Source organism: Aethalodelphis obliquidens, unplaced genomic scaffold (assembly GCF_003676395.1).
Source record: "Aethalodelphis obliquidens isolate GAN/ISIS:26980383/991018 unplaced genomic scaffold, ASM367639v1 scaffold26, whole genome shotgun sequence".
Taxonomy (NCBI): domain Eukaryota; kingdom Metazoa; phylum Chordata; class Mammalia; order Artiodactyla; family Delphinidae; genus Aethalodelphis; species Aethalodelphis obliquidens.
The window spans coordinates 9,861,444-9,881,392 of record NW_020837970.1 but is presented as its reverse complement, the minus strand read 5'-3'; the positions used below and the strand labels follow the sequence as shown (position 1 = coordinate 9,881,392).

Here is a 19,949-nt window from a genome sequence, read left to right as displayed (position 1 = left end):
CCTGTCTCCTTCATTCACAAGTGTTTAACAGAGTTGTGATCATACTGGGTACATGATTCCACATCCTGTTTTACTTTTCACTTAATATTATGCCAGGAGCATCTTCTTCATGCTACACAGTCCTATCAACCATTATTTTGAGTAGCTACATGCTTTTCCTTCAAGCAGACACTCAGGTCACACCCAAATTCTTGCTACTGTGAACAAGGATGAAAGGAACAACCGTCTCACACACACAGAACTTTCTTCCTCTCTGGATTTCCTCCTCAGGACAGATTCCCAGAGGTGGGATTAATGGCTCAAGTGGCACAGGTAAACCAGAAACCTGCCCCGTGGGACTGCACCGGAATTTCTGACACTGGGTAGGCCCAGAGGACTGGTATGGCCTGAAACTGCCACCTCCAGGGCCCACACAATGCTGCTTCCAGCTCGGTCAAGGCCATCTGACTCTGGCAAGTAATTTGCCTCTGATTCTGCATCCCTAGAGCAGGGACGCCAACAACGCTGCCTTGTGGACTTGCCGTAAGGACCCGATGAGTTAATCTATGTAAAGCACCTAGAAGATTGCCTAGCACATGCTTGGCACTCAATCAACATGTGCTTTTAGGCTTTTTTTTCTTTTTTTTCTCTTTTTCCTAAGGCCATCAGCTCATGGATCTATGGAATAATTTTTATTTCAGGCATTCTCCTAGGAGGTAGTAGATAAAAGTCCTAGAATCATATTTTCAGTGATGGTGATATGCTGACTGCTTACTACGTCTATGGTATGTCAGGTACTGTGTTCCTAGATTATCTCATTTAATTGTTATATCAGCAACCCTATGGAATAGGAACTCTATTGACTGTTTTTCAGATCAAGAATCATGAGATAAATCCATAGCTGGACAGGGGGAAGCCAGAATTTAGGAATACACAAGAGCTCAGAAGGGCCCTGCAAAAGACAATGGGAAAGGGATTGGGACTGCAGCTCTTAGAGTATGGTGAAGAGTCAACGTGAATTAGCGCCAAGCTACTTCTCCAGGAGAAAGAGCATCAACTGACATGGCTCCAGAACCAGCAGACAGAAGCTTCCCCGAGAGAGGAAAGTATGTGGTGAATCAGATAAGGAAAAGGAAAAACGAATTAAGTTTAAGGCCTCTAAACCTCAGTCAACGGCTGCTGCTTCTAAGCTGAAAGTACATTTTCTACTCACGATTAACTTATTTTTATAAAGCAGAAATAAAGCCAAGTCCAGAAAATGGAGTTGCCCTTACACCTACACTTAGCTCTGAAGTTTGTTGAGAAAAACTTGGACAAACTTAGACCACCTAAGACCCTCAGGTTAAGGAAAGAGGACCCTGGCAAACTCAAAACCCAGAGGCCAAAAATCTTAAATTACATCTTGATGAGAAATTCTAAAAATGCCTTTATTAAATCTAGAGTGACAATCAGGAGACTGGCTCTAAGAATTCCACGGTTTTGAGAATGTCCGCAAGTCTAACAGATTCACTATATGTCCAAGTCTATTTTACATACAGCATCAGCCCGGGAACTGCTTTTGAGTGCTTTGGTATATTCCAGTACTCAAACTCCATCCTTAAGTTTTTGTTTTTTTTTTAAAAAGGTAGAATTTTAGGCACCTAAACTGGGAGATACAACTTTTTTGTTTTGGAAGAGAAGAGCCAGGTTTTAATTCCTAAGGTATCTGGATCCTTGGAAGGGAGGTGGGGTTACAGGAACCAGTAGGGACTTGCTTGAATAGAAAGATAAAGAGGCCTCCTCTGGTTCTACCATCTTCCCACTGAAGACAGCCATGGGGGCAGGGGGACTGTGGCTTCTTTACAGGGTTGGGCTTTGCCCCCTGGACAGCACCAGGGCACCATTCTTCTTTGTAACAATTGTCCTCTCTACTGTCCTTACTTAAAGTATCTCTTTCTTTTAAATGACTTTCTCTTAACACATACTTATGATCTTAGTAACTAAATTCTCAACATTTATCTAGATGACAAACATAGATGGAGAAAACACACCAGCCAACCACAGTCTCCAGCATATACTGAAAAAATCTGTTACCGGGTCCACTTTTGAGGTTCACACTACCCTCTATTGATTTTAAGAAAAGGAGAGACCCAGCATTGCTATTTCTGGTGAAAAGCATTATGGAAACCAGAAAATTAGAGGGTGACAATCTCACATTCAGCAACGGGGACTTTCTATAGAAAACATCCAACACCTGCTTTATGTAACAGCGGAACGAAGTCAAGATTTTAAAGGCCGGGATTCTTCCTCTCGACACCCAAAGGTATTTCTTGGGATGGTTAACCTGAAAGACCCACCCTTGGGTTTTTTTCCATACCCTGTAAAAAGGTGCTGGGCAGGTAGAACAGGTTTGCAGCTTGCTAGTCCAACCCCAGGGAAGGAGACGAGCTCCCTGCAGCCCATCTGGCTCCATTTCACAGCCATCTACCGGGAGACCTACTGACATCAGACAAGCAGCCACACGTGGACACTCACTTTTGGTTTTGCTCTTGGCTTCAGCTGCTCTAACTTCTTAGCAGCAGCCTCAATGGATGCTGCAGCCCCCAGTAATTCTGTTTCTGCAATGACGGTTGGGTCTTCTGGATCCACCCACTCTGTTCCTAAAAGCAGTCCAAAGAGGGTCATTCTTGGTAGCTGCAGACCTCAGGGCAGTGACTTAATTACAAATGATATCACGATTTGCATGCAGGGATGCTGACTAGCTGCGTTGTCCTAAGGGATCTTTTCTCCAGCTGTCACTAACATCAGCTGGGTGCAGGGGTCGGGGTGGGGAGTGCCTGTCTGACCCTGATTTTCTCCATCAGTTGTATAGACAGCCCTACCACAGGATCAGTCATCAACGATAGTTTCAAAAATCGAGATCTCATTGACCAAGGCCTGCTTGAGTTTTACTCTGACTTGTAACTTAAAGTTCATGAATGCAAGTAAGCATCCTCAGGAAACCTGAGACTATGCTGAGCACAGAGATTTGTCATTCTTTTCTCCTGGGAACTCAGGAGGAATAGCCATTCCCCTCAAATGCAAACAAAGGGAAACTGGTAAGAAAACCCCTCCCGGGTGAGTTGATTGCTTCTTCATAACCACAAAGGGGTGTGCAAACAATACACTACCCAGATAGCACCGTTTCTAAACACCAAGTGTATTATTTAAATGAGAATAAATATTCTGATGAAGGAAAATGCAGTTAAAAATGGATGGCAAGACCCTTAAAAGAGAAGTGAGCGGTCCTAGATGGATCATGACATTTAAGTTGAAGGACGTAATACAAAGACTGGAGAAAAGACTTGTTTCAGGAGAATATTAACTTTTTAAGTCTAACTCTACTCTCATTTGCTTCTTAAAAAAAGTTCCTCACTGTGTTCCTTTTGACTTCATTTGCCAAGAGAGGGCCTGTGTAGGCTGCCCATCCTCTCTGCTCAGTTTGCTGTCTAGGACTGCCCCACAGGACGACACGAGAGAATCCAGCCTACCTTTCATGGCCTCCGCTGCCTGGATGAGCTCGGTCACGGCACCGGCCACGCGCTTGGAGAAAGCAGCCAGCTGGTGCTTGAGTTCTGGGGTTGGTTTCTGAAGAATCTATGGGTGAAGAACAAGCCAAACGCATAAGGAAGGCGGTAGCCATTGTGACAGGAAGCCCACTCTTGCTGGTGGACGCAGAGCTAGACATCCTGGTTTGAAGTTGCAACTCTGTCACCAAGTGACTTTAGAAATTTAGGGGAAAACACATAAGACGCACTGGGCTTCAGTTTCCTCACGTGAGAAATGAAAAGCTGGGCACCAGGAGTTTTCCTAAGGTCTTTCTGACATACTTCCCTAAGATCACAAGGGAGATGAAGTTCTTATTTGTCCTTTTGTTTGTACCTAAAACAAACATACGCACATGGAAATTACCCCAAATGTAAGAATGCTCTGAGTCAACATGAATGTCCAAGGCTGCAGGTCAGCTGGTGTTTGTGACAAAGCAAATATGGGGTCAGAAGAAAAGTGTGACTCAGGTGGGGTCTTGGAGACAAAAATCTCTCTGAGAAGGGCTGCTCCTGAAAGGACAATCCATTTCCAGGGTTTTGACTGCAAGCTCTCCTGGGAGAAGTCCTGTGTACTTTCCTTCTTTTAAACCTAGTTTAAAGGGGTTTTAAGTTTGTTTTTTGCTGGTGTTACAAAAGATACTAAAAATCTACCCCAATCCAATTTAAAGGACATCCTCAGCTGATTTCTTCTCAAATTCATTCAAGAATGGAATTATGAAATGGATGAGTGCTCCCTACCATCTTCCACCATGGATTTACATCTTACACCACCTTGTTCCTCCCTAATCTTGAAATTCTTCTTTCAATATTCTTTCCTGCATCTCTTACCCATGCTTCAGAGGGGTCATCTCGAGATTTAGAAATACTAAGACATTCAGGAGGAAAGCACCACTGCTGTCTCTCTATGGACAATTCTGAGCAGCAGACGAAGCCTGGGCTTTGGTATTGGACAAACCTGTGTTTCAAACCTAGCTTCACCTGCTCCTGGTTTGTGAACAATGGGCAGATTACTGAACCTCTCAGAACCTGTTTACTCATCTGTAAAACTGGGATAATGCCTACTCCTCAGGAGTGGCATAAACATCAAATGGAATAACCCATGAGAAGTATCTTGCACAATGCCTGGAACACAGTAGGCATTCATTAAATGTTAATTCCCTTCTTGGTATCCCATACCCTTTTCACCTGACCAGGTATCGTACTCTTTCTTACAAGTCTGGAAAAGATGTCTTTTGGACCCCAAAACTGTAAGAGAACTTTAAAAGAAGCTTGGTAAAAAAAAATCTGGGGTTGGGGGAGTTAATGGGGTTATACTTTTTTTTTTTTTACATCTTTATTGGAGTACAATTGCTCTACAATGGTGTGTTAGTTTCTGCCCTACAACAAAGTGAATCAGCTATACATATACACATGTTCCCATATCTCTTCCCTCTTGTGTCTCCCTCCCTCCCACCTTCCCTATCCCACCCCTCCAGGCAGTCACAAAGCACCTAGCTGATCTCCCTGTGCTATGCGGCTGCTTCCCACTAGCTATCTACCTTACGTTTGGTAGTGTATATATGTCCATGCCTCTCTCTCGCTTTGTCACAGCTCACCCTTCCCCCTCCCCATATCCTCAAGTCCATTCTCTAGTATGTCTGTGTCTTTATTCCTGTCTTACCCCTAGGTTCTTCATGACATTTTTTCCCCTTAAATTCCATATATATGTGTTAGCATACGGTATTTGTCTTTCTCTTTCTGACTTACTTCACTCTGTGTGACAGACTGTAGGTCTATCCACTTCATTACAAATAGCTCAATTTCGTTTCTTTTTATGGCTGAGTAATATTCTATTGTATATATGTGCCACATCTTCTTTATTGGGGTTACACGTTGACCAGCCCCAGACACACCAGTGCATAGAAGACATTATGTTACACACTTGAACTGATTAGTCAAAGATTCTTGAGCAACCACTTCCCAGGCTCTATTCCCTACCCTCCTTCCTCTTACAATCTTCTAAATTTTATATTTGCTACCGTTCTGAGTTCAGCTGCTCTGTTATTCTCATTCCCTCACCCTAGGACCTATCTACACATAGCACCATGCAGATATTAACTCACTACAAACAGGTGAATGAGTGAACAAATGAATGAATGAATAACAGACCAACACACTACTGGAGACAAGTCCTAATATGATGGCATCCTAGACTAGTTCCAGAAGATCACCAGAACCATGGAGAGGTGGAGGGGAGGGGTTAGATGCCTTTTACTTTTTTAACACAGCCAGTTGGCAGGCAACTGAATTAAGGGTAGGTTCTAGAGTCAATGTACCTCAGTAACAGTGGTCCAGTTACTTACCTTCTCTCTAAGCCTCAGTTTACTTATCTATTAAATGAGCACAACAAACAGTCCTTTCATTATAGAGCTGTGGTAAGATTGTATAAATTAATACATAATTTAATACAGTATACATTTCCATCAGGACTACTGATGGAATTGGTCCGATGTACGGCCTGGGCACCAGAATTTCTAAAAGTTCTCCAGGCGGTTCTCATTTGCAGCCAAAGTTGTAAACCATTGCTCTAGATCAAACGGGCATTTGCCACTACCTAACTGTAAAAGGCTTGTACTGTATTTGTCTGAAACAATACATGTTGTAAGGCCACTAGGTGAATAATGGCTACAGCTCTGGGGCTAAAGAGCAAAGGAGTCCACAGGCTTTGCTATTTGCTTTTTCTACAGTGGTCAACACAACGTGAATAAGCAAGGAGTTAAAGGTATGATGGGGAGACTCACAGTAAATGGTGCAAGACTGCGTGTTTTCCCCTAAGACCAAGAATAAGCTAAGGATATTCGTCCTCACACTTCCATCAGTATTGTACTAGTATTCCTGGCCAGTGCAGCAAGGCAAGAAAAAGAAATAAATGGCACACAGATGGAAAGGGAGAAGTAAAATTGTCTTTGCTCATAAATAACATGAATGCCTATGTAGAAATTTCTAAGGTATTTGTTAAAAAAAAAAAGGGAAAAAAAGCTAGAATAAATGAGTTAAGCAAGGTCACAGGATATAAGGTCAATATACAAACATCAATTATATTTCTATATGCAGTAAAAAATTGAGAATTTTGAAAAAAGCAATACCATTTATAGTAGCATAAAAAATCATGAAATACCTGTTAAGTTAAATATTGTTAAATTTGACAACAGATGTGTAAGATGTGGATGCTAAAAACTACAAATGTCGTTGAAAATATTAAGGAAGACCTAAATAAATGGAGAGATATACCATATTCTTGGATTAGAAGACTATTAAGATCAATTATTCCCAAATCTCCCCACGATCCCAGTCAAAACCCCAATAAGCTTTTTTTTTAAGATATCGATGATTCTAAAATGTATATAAAATACAAAGGACCTAGAAGAGCTAAACCATTTTGAAAAAGAACGAAGGTGTAAGTTTTAGAATACCTGATTTTAAGACTCATTATAAAGTTATAGTAGTGGTCAAGACAACAGGATATTGGTGCATAGACATACAGATCAGTGGGGCAGAAAAGAGTCCAGAACTAGATTCACACATATAGTCAACTGATTTTCATTAAAGGTACTAAAGCACCTTTAATTCAATGAGGACAATTTTTTCAACAAAGGATGCTGGAACAATTGGATAGCCATAGGTAAGAAAATAAACATGACCCTTTCCTCATGATATGCATGGATGAACTAGAAATGGAGTATAAACCTGAATGTAAGAATTAAAACTGTGTAGAAGAAAATACAGGAGAATAACCTTTGTGATCTTAGCTTCTTAAATAGGGGACAAAACACATATATTATGCTTTAAAACTTTAAAAAGCCAGCAATCCCACTACTGGGCATATATCCAGAGAAAACCATAATTCAAAAAGACACATGCACCCCAATGTTCACTGCAGCACTATTTACAATAGCCAGGACATGGAAGCAACCTAAATGCCCATCAACAGAGGAATGAATAAAGAAGATGTGGTACACATATACAATGGAATATTACTCAGCCATAGAAAGGAATGAAATTGCATCATTTATAGAGATGTGGATGGACCTAGAGATTTTCATACAGTGAAGTCAGAAAGAGAAAAACAAATATCATATATTAACGCATATATGTGGAATCTAGAAAAATGGTATAGATGATCTTATTTGTAAAGCAGAAATAGACACACAAACGTAGAGAACAAACGTATGGATACCAAGGGGGGAAGGGGGGTGGGATGAACTGGGAGACTGGGATTGACATATATACACTATTGATACTATATATAAAATAGATAACTAATGAGAAGCTACTGTATAGCACAGGGAACTCAGTGCTTTGTGGTGACCTAAATGGGAAGGAAATCAAAAAAAGAGGCGATATATGTATACGTATAGCTGATTGACTTTGCTGTACAGTAGAAACTAACACAACATTGTAAAGGAACTGTACTCCAATAAAAATTAATTTAAAAAAAGCAGGAATTTGAAAGTTTATGTCTTAGAACTTTAAAAACATTATGCTAAGTGAAAGAAGCCAATTACAAAAGATCACATGCTATACGATTCTGTTTACATGAAATGTTCAGAACTGGCAATCTACAGAGACAAGAAAAAGATTAGTGTTCGCCTTGGGCTAGGAGTGGGGATGAAGGGAATGAGGAATGACTGCTAAAGGGCATGAGGTTTCTTTTTGGGTTGACAAAAATGTTCTAAAATTATTATTATGGTGATAGGTGTACAGCTCTAAATATAGTGAAAACCAAGAAACTGTATGCCTTAACTGGGTAAATTTTGCCATATGCCAATTATATCTCAATAAGGTTGTTAACAAGAAGAGAATCAATCAGGCAGGCAAATGAAAGACAAAGAAGGAGGCTGGTGAAGGGTAGCAAAGTATGTCACCCCAAAACATGCCTCTTTGGCATACAGATTGCTTTGAGTTGATTATTTTGAGAAAAATCAGACACGGGGGATGCTCTGAAAACAGGAAAGTTACTCTTTTGAAAGGGTAATTCACATTTATAAAAGAAATCTCCATTTGTAAGGGTGTCTCCCCCTCTGTACCAGTAAGAGAAGCCTGAGTGAAAATCACAAGAGAATCTTATAGATGATGAAGGCTCTAAAACCTGCTAACAACCTTGCCCTAGTTAACCCTGCTTTTCTTGGCCACCTCCTGTAACCAGCCTCCTCCCACCACATACACCTTTTCTTTTCTTTGCCTGAAAGTGGTATTTAAGTGGGTGCCTTAGGCTACCTTGGGAATTGCCCATTTTTCTGCTGGGTATCTTCCATTTATCCATGAGGTACACCATGTGAATCAACTTTTGTTGTTCTCTTGTTAATCTGTCTTATTACACGAGGTCTCCGGCAAGAACTCAGAAGAGTAGAGGGAAGATTATTTTCTTCCCCACACTGGGGTATAATCCTGAAAATAATTCGATAACCTTTGCAAACATCCAGTTCATCCTAAATGTTTAATATTTTATATGTGAGACATATTTTCATTTTACTTTCATTTTTATCCGAGTTCTATCTGCACTTTTTTGTTTTCTCAACTCTCTGCCTTGCTGTCATTTTCTTTCTTTTTTGGGGTTTTTGTTTGTTTTGTTTTGTTTTGTTTTTTTTGCGGTACGCGGGCCTCTCACTGTTGTGGCCTCTCCCGTTGCGGAGCACAGGCTCCAGACGCGCAGGCTCAGCGGCCATGGCTCACGGGTCCAGCTGCTCCGCGGCATGTGGGCTTCCCGGACCGGGGCACGAACCCGTGTCCCCTGCGTCGGCAGGCGGACTCTCAACCACTGCGCCACCAGAGAAGCCCCTTTCTTTTTTAATATACATTTTTCTCCCCCCGCCAGACACTGTTATGAAAATGAAAATACAGGTGACACCCTAAGAGAAACTATCTGCAGAAAATATATCTGACTGATGAAATAAAAATTCACATTTTAAGGCAAGACAAGAACAATTTAAACATAACTTTTTCTCTGCCCTTTGGCCTCCTCCCTCCCCTCTAGTGTGCCTTGTGCATCTGCATTACGTGTTAACAGACCTTCCCAATAGCAGAAATACCTGCTCAATCTTAAAGACCAATTTTTCTTCTTCTGACACCAGTCACGTAACTCCTTAGAAGATAACATTCCTTTCTCAATCCTGCAAAGGGTCACGATGACCCACCACTCACCTTTACACGTAGAAATCTTTGGTGAACTTTAGGTACAATATCAATATATGATTTCTTTAAAGACAGCGATTGGTGCAGAATAGACTGTTTACATGATCTGGGCAGATACTATACTGGGCCGCACCTAGTGGAAGTTCTCAGCTTAAATACCTACTTATGACCTTATTAATGTTACCAGCTACATTACTTGTATTCTGCCTATTTTACAAGATAATTGTTTCTTGCGTTACCAAATGTGTGACTGAGCCTCAGATAAAACTGAGGATGAGTAGGTGACTTGAAATGATTGACCAAATATATAGTTCCATAAGATCAACGCATAACTCTAGAAATGGGAAGAAGCAACCATTTCCTGGACCATAACAGACTAGTAAGACAGATGGTCCAGACCCTTTTGGTTATTACTAACAGGGTCTGGTCCAGTGTTAGCACCCTCGCCTGACCTGGGAGTGAGCATTCCTAGTGTCTTGGACAAATTGGTCACAAAATGCCCTCTAACCCTTGGTGGAAATTAAGATACCATCACATACCCACTAGAATGTCTAAAATTAAAAACACTGACCACTCTAAGTGCTAACAAGGACATGGAGAAATTGGAACTCTCATATACTGCTGGTGGAAATAACCACTTTAAAAAAGAATTTAGTAGTTTCCTAAGAAGTTAAAAATATACCCACCCTATGATATAACTATTCTACTTCTAGGTATTTATCCAAGAGAAATGAAATCATATAGGTAGAAAAACTTCTATATAGGATGTTCGTAGCAGATTTATTTATAATCATCAAACCTGGAAATAATGCAAATATCCATCAACAGGTGTTCTGATGAACAATTATGACATAGCCATATGGTGGAATACTACTTAATAAAAGGGGACAAATTATTGGTACACATAACAATGTGGATGGAATTGAAACTACTGATGCTGAGTGAAAAAAGCCAGACAAAGGAGAGTACAGGCCCGATGACTGCTTTTATATAAAAGTCTGGAAAATGCAAACAAATCTGTAATAATAAAAAGCAGACTAGTGGTTGTTTGGAAATTTTGAAGAATAACGGATATATTCATCGTTTTGATTGTGGTGATGGTTTCACAGACATATTCAGATATCACTCCTCAAATCGTACACTTCAAATATGTGTTCCTTGTATATGTTAGTTATGCCTCAATAAAGCTGAGACAAAACTTAAGGGTGTGGTAGGGAGATTCACTGAAATCATCAAAGGGGAGTGGTGAAAAGACTTCTGTCTTTATGTTTTAAAATTTAATTTAATTATTTATTTTAACATCTTTATTGGAGTATAACTACATTACAACGGTGTGTTAGTTTCTGCTGTATAACAAAGTGAATCAGCTGTATGTATACATATATCCCCATATCCCCTCCCTCTTGCATCTCCCTCCCACCCTCCCTATCCCACCCCTCTAGGTGGTCACAAAGCATGGAGCTGATCTCCCTGTGCTATGTGGCTGCTTCCCACTAGCTATCTATTTTACATTTGGTAGTATATGTAAGTCCATGCCAGTCTCTCACTTGGTCCCAGCTTATCCTTCCCCCTCTCCGTGTCCTCAAGTCCATTCTCTATATCTGCGTCTTTATTCCTGTCCTGCCCCTAGGTTCTTCAGAACCTTTTTTTTTTTTTAGATTCCATATATATGTGTTAGCATATGGTATTTGTTTTTCTCTTTCTGACTTACTTCACTCTGTATGACAGACTCTAGGTCCATCCACCTCATTACAAATAACTCAATTTCGTTTCTTTTTATGGCTGAGTAATATTCCATTGTACATATGTGCCACGTCTTCTTTATCCATTCATGTGTGGATGGACACTTAGGTTGCTTCCATGTCCTGGCTATTGTGAATAGTGCTGCCAGGAACATTGCGGTACATGACTCTTTGAATTATGGTTTTCTCAGGGTATATGCCCAGTAGTGGGATTGCTGGGTCGTATGGTAGTTTTATTTGTAGTTTTTTAAGGAACCTCCATACTGTTCTCCATAGTGGCTGTACCAATTCACATTCCCACCTGCAGTGCAAGAGGGTTCCCTTTTCTCCACACCCTCTCCAGCATTTATTGTTTGTAGACTTTTTGATGATGGCCATTCTGAGTGGTGTGAGGTGATACCTCACTGTAGTTTTGATTTACATTTCTCTAATGATTAATGATGTTGAGCATTCTTTCACGTGTTGGCAATCTGTATATATTCTTTGGAGAAATGTCTATTTAGGTCTTCTGCCCATTTTTGGATTGCAAAATATTGAGCTGCATGAGCCTTGATAGAGGGAGAAAACCACTCTGTATACACTCTGGCTCTAAGAAAGGGAACGGCCCTATGGCAAAGCACCCTATTTAAATAAGGCAGGAGAGCAAAGGAGTTCTATTTTTATTCTGCAATTAAGTCAACATGATTTCTCATAGCAGGCAACAGACAGAATGAAATTAAAGTGCTGCTACTGGAAGCCACGGTAATTTTAACCCTGTCAAAGACCTCATATTGTGGGTAAGCAGCAATATTGATCTGTGGTTACTGCAGAGGCCAAGTGGCTGCCTCTCATCCTGCAATAGAAATCCTCCATGACAAACCAGCCAACAGCAAATGCAGAAGGCCAACATTGCTCAAATGGGCACGTCTAAAGCTTCATAAAGCAGCTCCCAGGGCAGCAAGGACGGGGTTCTGCCTAAATTAGATCCCATTGTTTGTAGACTGATAACTGGATTCTCAAGAAAAAAAAAAAAAAAAATCCCCAAATCCCCAATCTCCTCTCGATTTGGAGTTTCTAAATTCCCAAAGTACCCAGCTAGGGGTCTGGGAACCCTCTTAACAGTTTACGGGACATTTGTGTTTATGTGCTGATGTTTCTCTGATGAGGGTGAGGCAGGAAATGGGCTTTTAGCTAGCTCAAGGGGGCCCAAGATCCACGAAGGTTAAGAAAGCTGAAATCATGATAGTTATTTCTGCCTAGACAGAGAAAAAAGGAGGATGGTATTGGTAAAGGATACAAAATTAATTATTATTGAGAGACTTCTTACAAAATAAGGATCTGAACCAAATAAGACAAAATATTTAACAAAATTAGTTAATTATAGATGGTAGACACGCAAATGTTGATATGGTTTTCTGTTTTAAGATTTTTTTCTAAAGTAAAACTAAAATATACAAACCAGCCAAAAAAGGTGAAGAATCCTTGGCTCTAGGATATTTGACCTGAACAAGGCCAAAGTAGCATACTTTCCCCCACGTTTTCACGTGTCCAAATTTAAGAAAAGCGGCCCCTAAAGAAGATGGCTAAACCACCTTGGACTACCTGAAAGTGACCTCAATTTATTCCTCTAAATTGCTGGACACTTCCTCCAAACCTTAATTTCTACTTTTCTCTTTCCCCTTTAGTAAAAATTGGACAATTATCTGACCTTCCTTCAGCTTTCAGAAATCTTACTAATTCTCTCTGGTCAGCTAAGAAGAGAAGTCAGCTTTACAATGATCCAGGAGGACCATCCTAGGATCTCCTGTTACAGTTCCAATGTCGGCTGACCTTCTTTTCAGGATGGAGGTACTGTGGTCATCTGATGACATGCGTGAAGACCAGTGAATGAGGAGGAGGGCAGAATGGGGAATACCGTGTGCGTGTGTGTGCGTGCGTGCGTGTGTGTGTGAAAATCTCTAGCTTTAACTGCTTTTTTATTCACCACCCTCAAATAGCTAATCTTAGTATTCTTTCCCTCTACCCTAAAGGTAATTTCCACATACATCTGACGTCTTCTCTAAATTGTCAATTTGGCTTTCGTTTTCTGGTTCTGTCAAAGTTCCCTCAGAAGTGAACACTAGTTTCCGTATTCGTGCGTCTCCATTTCCCTAATTTCTTTTCGGGTCTCTACCAGCTCGGTCCTAAGCGGTCTTACGGCTCATGGTCCTCGTATGTGGAACAGTCTTCCTCGTATTTAGCCTCGTGTTAGTCCAGATTTCTTTCAAGTCTGCTTTGGAGAAGGAGTGAGGGCTCATGATGGGACATGTGAGCTTATTTTCAGCTGCAGGCCCAAGGAAACTGCTAATGTCTGCAGCTTAGGGGACAGAACGCTGTCACAGAGGTTCTACCATTTTCAGTTAGGAACTGGTATTTTTTCATGTTTATGATAATCCCCTGGATGTCTCCTTCCCATATTTTTATTGGAAAATACCCTTCAAAGAGTATGTGTAGGTCTCTAAAGAGACAAGAATAAAAATATGAACAAATACTTGATGCGATTTCATTCTTATCTACTTGGATGAACCATCAGCGCTTGTCACCATAAAGAGGGAAAAACCTCTTTCTGGTAAAAGATGAGACAAATTCTGGATGCTGTATAAAAGTTTTCATGTCGGGCTTCCCTGGTGGCACAGGGGTTGGGAGTCCGCCTGCCGATGCAGGGGACACAGGTTCGTGTCCCGGTCCGGGAAGATCCCACGTGCCGTGGAGCGGCTAAGCCCGTGAGCCACGGCCGCTGAGCCTGCGCGTCCGGAGCCTGTGCTCCGCAACGGGAGAGGCCGCAACAGTGAGAGGCGCGCGTACCACAAAAAAAAAAAAAAAAAAAAGTTTTCATGTCATTTAGCTTTTCTTCCTATTAATGATTTCGTTTTAGCACCAGCATTTTTCACACCGTAAATCTCAAAACAGCTATGGAGAAACAGGATATTTATATTATTGCCATAATTACGAGTTACAATGACAATAACTGTAGAGGAAGATGAAAGGAAATTCAGGTGGCAGGCTTTTAACAGACACATCAACCACCACACAATCAACCGAATTCGGTGTGCAAACACGTAAGACTTCAGAGTCCTGTTTCTTTAGTAAATACCAAGAAGAACTCATAACGGAAAACGCATCAGGGAAGCACACCTGGCTGTAAAGTGCAATGGCTCTTGTTGGGTCCAGGAAAAGAAGGCAGTGGTAGCTCCCCTACTGCCAACCTCTGGTCCCACACGAAACCTCCCAAATCACACGTGATGTGGGGTCTCCCTGTGGTATGTGCCCTTCCTCCTGTTCCAGAAGAACCTGCTGATTATCACTAGGGCTGATGCCCGGCACAGTAACTAAGGGGCTGTAAAGCTGGGGTCTCTGAGTGTGTATCCTGGGAATGGCTCCTAGGCCTTCCCACGGAGGCCCCGGACACCTCAGCTTCCCTTGGGGCAAAGAGGCCAACCACGCACCCACACCCGCCTCAGGAGGCCTTGTCTTCTTCTGCTCACCAACATGCGGTGGGCATGGAGAGGGGCGGAGGTGGAGAGAGGAAGTGCTTTGGTGGATGCAACACCTGGCTCCCAGATACTGGGAGAGGGTCTAAAGGCAGCTTGAGGTCAAGAAGGGGACCCTCTGAGGGTTCCCTCTTCCTTCTCCCCTGGGAGAAGGTTCTCAAGACAAATGCTGGCACCTGCCCTTCCTCATGAAGACAGAACTCCTCTCCCCGGTCTAAGCTGTCTTTGCGCAGAGGAGGGAAACCCGAGACCTTCACTCCACCGTACGCCTTGAAGGCTGCTGCCTCCTTTCCATCCCAACTTGGGGAGCTGGCGCCGCTGCAAGTGGACCCCGACACAGGACATCCTCGTTAAATGGCTCACCAAGAGCCAATGTGTGCAGGGGCCTGCACCTACCGACACTGGCGCCACAGGTACAAACACAGGAGCGGGGAAAAAATACGGTTTAACCGAGAAATGGAACCGGATGAAAGGGGTGAGGTGAGGATCCTTCATGGGAGTAATAGGAGGATGCCAGTATCAAATGAACAAGATGAAGACCAAAGCATGAGAGACAGAGACAAGGAAAAATGGGTGCTGGGGGAGAGCCCCCACTTGGGAAGCTAGGAGGGCACTGCTGCCGCAGCCCTGCACCTCTGCTCAGCCAGGACCGGCACCTTCCAGGAGGATTTTAACGAAGCGTGCAGCAGACGTGAGCTCAGCCAGAGCCCTGGACTCCCCACCGCCTCACTTAATCCTTAATCAGCGGCTTAACATCTGAGCAAACTGAAGCCCGGATAAGACAGTGGTAATGCAACTATTTACTTGGCACAGCCAGGATCTGAATTCAAGCGTTCTAAACCTAAGCCATTTTGCTTTCCACTGTGCTTTCGAATGTTCGGATGTCACAAGATTCCAAGTGCCTAGAATAGATGGTCCCATCAAGAAAAAGATACCTTGTGGAAGCCTTGCTGGCTTCATTCTCCTTACGCTAAACTTCCTGCTATGCATGCTCACGGGCTGAACACCTCATATCCCAACACAGACAAGCTGGCTTGGCTGGGGAGGCTCGTGCCTGCGAACGCTGACTGGCCAAGATGTTTTCTCCTTGGCCCACGAGCAATACACTGGTTTCTACTCACGAGCGTTCAGGCTTTGGGAGCCCAATGTCAGTAACCCCAGACTGGCCACTCTCTCAAAAGATATTCTTTTGCAATGACCACGGTTACCTGGGCGAAGAATAAAAGTAGTGTTCCCTTAAAAGACCTGAAATGCTTAACATCGGAAGGTAATTTCAGTTTAAGGAGAAGGCAGTGAAATACTAGAATGAGCAGAGCTGGGACTTGGTCTCAGGTCTGTCATTAGTAGCTGGGATGTCATGAAGAACCTAGGGGTAAGACAGGAATAAAGACACAGACCTACTAGAGAATGGACTTGAGGATATGGGGAGGGGGAAAGGTAAGCTGTGACGGAGCGAGAGAGTGGCATGGACATATATACACTACTCTCCTGCGTTTTAATTAGCCTCGCCCCCGTGTCTCCAAGGGGCCAAGGGGCCAAACTTGGGTCTTGGATCATTCCCTTGCCCTGCTAGCCTCACGTGGTTGCACAAAAAGAGATAAATGTCAATGCAGAGCAAATGAAAGGCTTAATAATCTTTGAGGTACATGTGCTGTGTATCTGAAAGTGCCCTGTTGGATCATCTTCTTTTAGGTTTAGAAAGGAGCAAGGGCAGTGAAGGGGGTGAGACATCATCAAGTCCCTTCTGGGGTGTCTCTGACTCCTGAACAAGCTCTCTCCCAGAACTCCCCAGTTTTAAACGTGGCTCCCAGGATTAGACAGGGACAGATGTACACCACATTAACCCAGCTCCGTGTGGGCACGGCAGGCTCGAAGGTCATCAGACAAATGGAACTGGACATATTCTCAATGTGGTCTAAGCCACTGGTTCGAGGACTGGGGGAAATCGCGAGAGGCTAGTAGGTCTCCTGTAGCACTGGTGATGTTTCTAACACGGATGCTGGCCTGGCTCTTCTAGGAGCCTTCCTGGCCCTTGCAGGATGGACTGGGGTTTTTCCTGACCGGACCTCCTGATCTGTTTTCAGTGGTGGCTCTGTGTGTCCCACCTGCTTCGCCTCTCACTCTGCTTACCCACCGCTCTTTCAGGCTAGTCTTGCCTCTTTGGTGCAACGAGACAGCCAGGCTCCTCTGGATTCGAACTGCACCTCCCTCCAGACTACACTTGTATCTCGTGTGCTGGGGCAGTGTGATATGAGAGGCTTTTCAGCTCAGTCCAGTCCCAGCCTCGCAAGTGGAGCCTGCGCGATGCTCTAAGAGGGGTTTTCCCAAGGAAAGGACGCTCTGCATCCGGATCAGCTCTCCCCCAGCCCTGGCCTGGCCCATGCCCCTCCTCACCACCAAGACGTGCTCCAGAAGGTCCAGGTAGCCGAGGGTGCACTCCGTCCCGTACCGCAATGCTCTGGTGCGCACCTCCTCGCTGACATCGGGGTGATAGGATGCTTGCTGGAGAGAGAAAGGAACGTCGACATCTTAAAACAGGAAGAGCCAGGTGGCAAGTGGACCAGGCAGCCAGGTGGGCTCACTTGCCCAGCAGTGCTGTGTAGCCCAAGACCCAGAGGCAGGAGACCTGGAATCTGGAACTCCTCCCGTTTTACCTTCAGTGACCTCTCTGAGAAACCTTCCCTGCCTCCCTGGAGAGAGGAGGGGTTCTCCTCCACATTCTCCTGATACCTCCCACCTGTCTGCACTGCAGGTTCTCTGACAACACTTTGTGTCTTGCTTTTTCTAGTGCCTGGAAGGCAGACAAAAGCAAGTGAATCTGGCCCCTCTTTCCTTCCTTTCTCCTCATGCCCCCCCCACCCCAACTTTTATTGAAAGGTAAGAAATTCCACGTGTGCTAAAAAGATTCATGATTGGGGCTTACAGAAGAGGCTTACAGCAGAGGGCTTACAGCTTAACAGGATCAGCCTCTCTCACTCCTGCAGCGTGAAGTATTCTGAAGAACCCTCTCTGTTCACAGGCTCATCACTCTGTGACCTGATCACACTGCAATCACAGTGAGTCTCCCGACCAGGACTCACTGGCTCCTGGGAACCTTCAGAGAGTGAGCTCCCCAGCACCCTCAAAGGTGCCACAAATAACTCATCTCGCATCATACACATTGAGATAAGCAGACCAGGACATATGGTTTACACAGCATCTGGCCCTTTTTTCTTGTACTTGGGACCTGCGCACTTGAGTCATGCGTGAGATATCATTTCAGATGGTACGCCCATTCACGGGGCTGCCAGATGAACTACAGAAGGTCCAGTTACATTTGAATTTCGAATAAACAATGAAAACTTTTAGCATAAGTATGGGGCGGTCTGTTTTTTATTTGCTCAGTCGGGCAACCCTACCCATTTAGCCTTTCCTCCTTCTACAACCTCACTCTGGAAAGAACTCGAGGGGCCTTACAAGAATACAAAAAATAGAAAACTGCAAATAAATCACGAGTCAGGACAAATACAAATTACACATTAGGATAAAAGGTCAAGGCAGAAGGGGAAGCGTGACCCGCCTCCATACTCCCTCCAGTCAAATCCCTCTCCCCAGGACTGGGAGCTGTTGGGGGCAACACCTGCGAAATTTCCGCTTACCTGACCCCCCAAACCACCCCAAGAGGGGTGGGGATAATTCGAGTGGCCAGTATCTGTCATTTATGAGCCTGGTTAGTCCTCATCTGAGGACTAACGGGCCAGGCCTTTAACCCCTCCTGCGTTTTATTTAAATTAATTAATTTATTTTTTATTTTTATTTTTTTACATCCTTATTGGAGTATAATTGCTTTACAATGGTGTGTTAGTTTCTGCTTTATAACAAAGTGAATCAGTTATACATATACATATGTTCCTATATCTCTTCCCTCTTGCGTCTCCCTCCCTCCCACCCTCCCTATCCCACCCCTCTAGGCGGTCACAAAGCACCGAGCTGATCTCCCTGTGCTATGCGGCTGCTTCCCACACTACTGGGCATATACCCTGAGAAAACCATAATGCAAAAAGAGTCATGTACCAAAATGTTCATTGCAGCTCTATGTACAACAGCCAGGATATGGAAACAACCTCAGCGTCCATCGACAGATGAACGGGTAAAGAAGATGTGGCACATATATACAATGGAATATTACTCAGCCATAAAAAGAAACGAAATTGAGGTATTTGTAATGAGGTGGATGGACCTAAAGTCTGTCACACAGAGTGAAGTAAGTCAGAAAGAGAAAGACAAATACCGTATGCTAACACATATATATGGAATTTAAGAAAAAAAAATGTCATGAAGAACCTAGGGGTAAGACAGGAATAAAGACACAGACCTACTAGAGAATGGACTTGAGGATATGGGGAGGGGGAAGGGTAAGCTGTGACGGAGCGAGAGAGTGGCATGGACATATATACACTACCCTCCTGCGTTTTAATTAGCCTCGCCCCTGTGTCTCCAAGTGTGAGGACAGAGCCCACGTCTGGTTCGGCGAGACACCACTGGGGGAAGACAAGGGCTATGATGCTCCTCCAGCAGGTAACGTGCAAGGCCCTCCTTGAGAGCTGTGCGGGAGCTGCTGGTCACGGCTGGTGGCTCTAACCTGGTAGAGCCCTTGGGGAGAGCAATCGAGCAATAATTAGAATGTCACACCATTTGACCTCCTAATTCTACTTCTGGGAGCCTGCCTAAGGATATCATCCAAGGCACAGGAAAAACAGGTATACCCAAAGATGTTCCTGCAGTAAAGTTGATGATTTAAAAAAAACTGCAGACAATCTAAGTATCTGATAGTGGGGGAAAGAGTATATTCATTACCAGAGTATTTTGTGGTCAATAAAGAGTCAGTTATAATGACTGCTAGTAACGCAGAAACAGTCATGTAACATTAATTGTAATCAGAGATATAAAATTGTATCTGACATAGACGTATGGACATGAAAGGAAGACCAGAAAGAAACAGA

General features: G+C 43.4%; 1 protein-coding gene across 2 annotated transcripts in view; it reads right to left on the bottom strand.

Moving 5' to 3' along the window:
* The window catches only part of TLN2 (talin 2), a 453,800-nt gene that overhangs the window by 17,642 nt on the left and 416,209 nt on the right, over positions 1 to 19,949 (bottom strand). For both annotated transcript variants that reach the window (XM_027123203.1, XM_027123204.1), the window contains exons 52-54: positions 17,362 to 17,469; positions 3,489 to 3,594; positions 2,494 to 2,618 (exon numbers count right to left, since the gene is read on the bottom strand). In XM_027123203.1, coding sequence (XP_026979004.1) covers positions 2,494 to 2,618; positions 3,489 to 3,594; positions 17,362 to 17,469 — 339 coding nt within the window. The remainder of the gene's footprint in view (positions 1 to 2,493; positions 2,619 to 3,488; positions 3,595 to 17,361; positions 17,470 to 19,949) is intronic.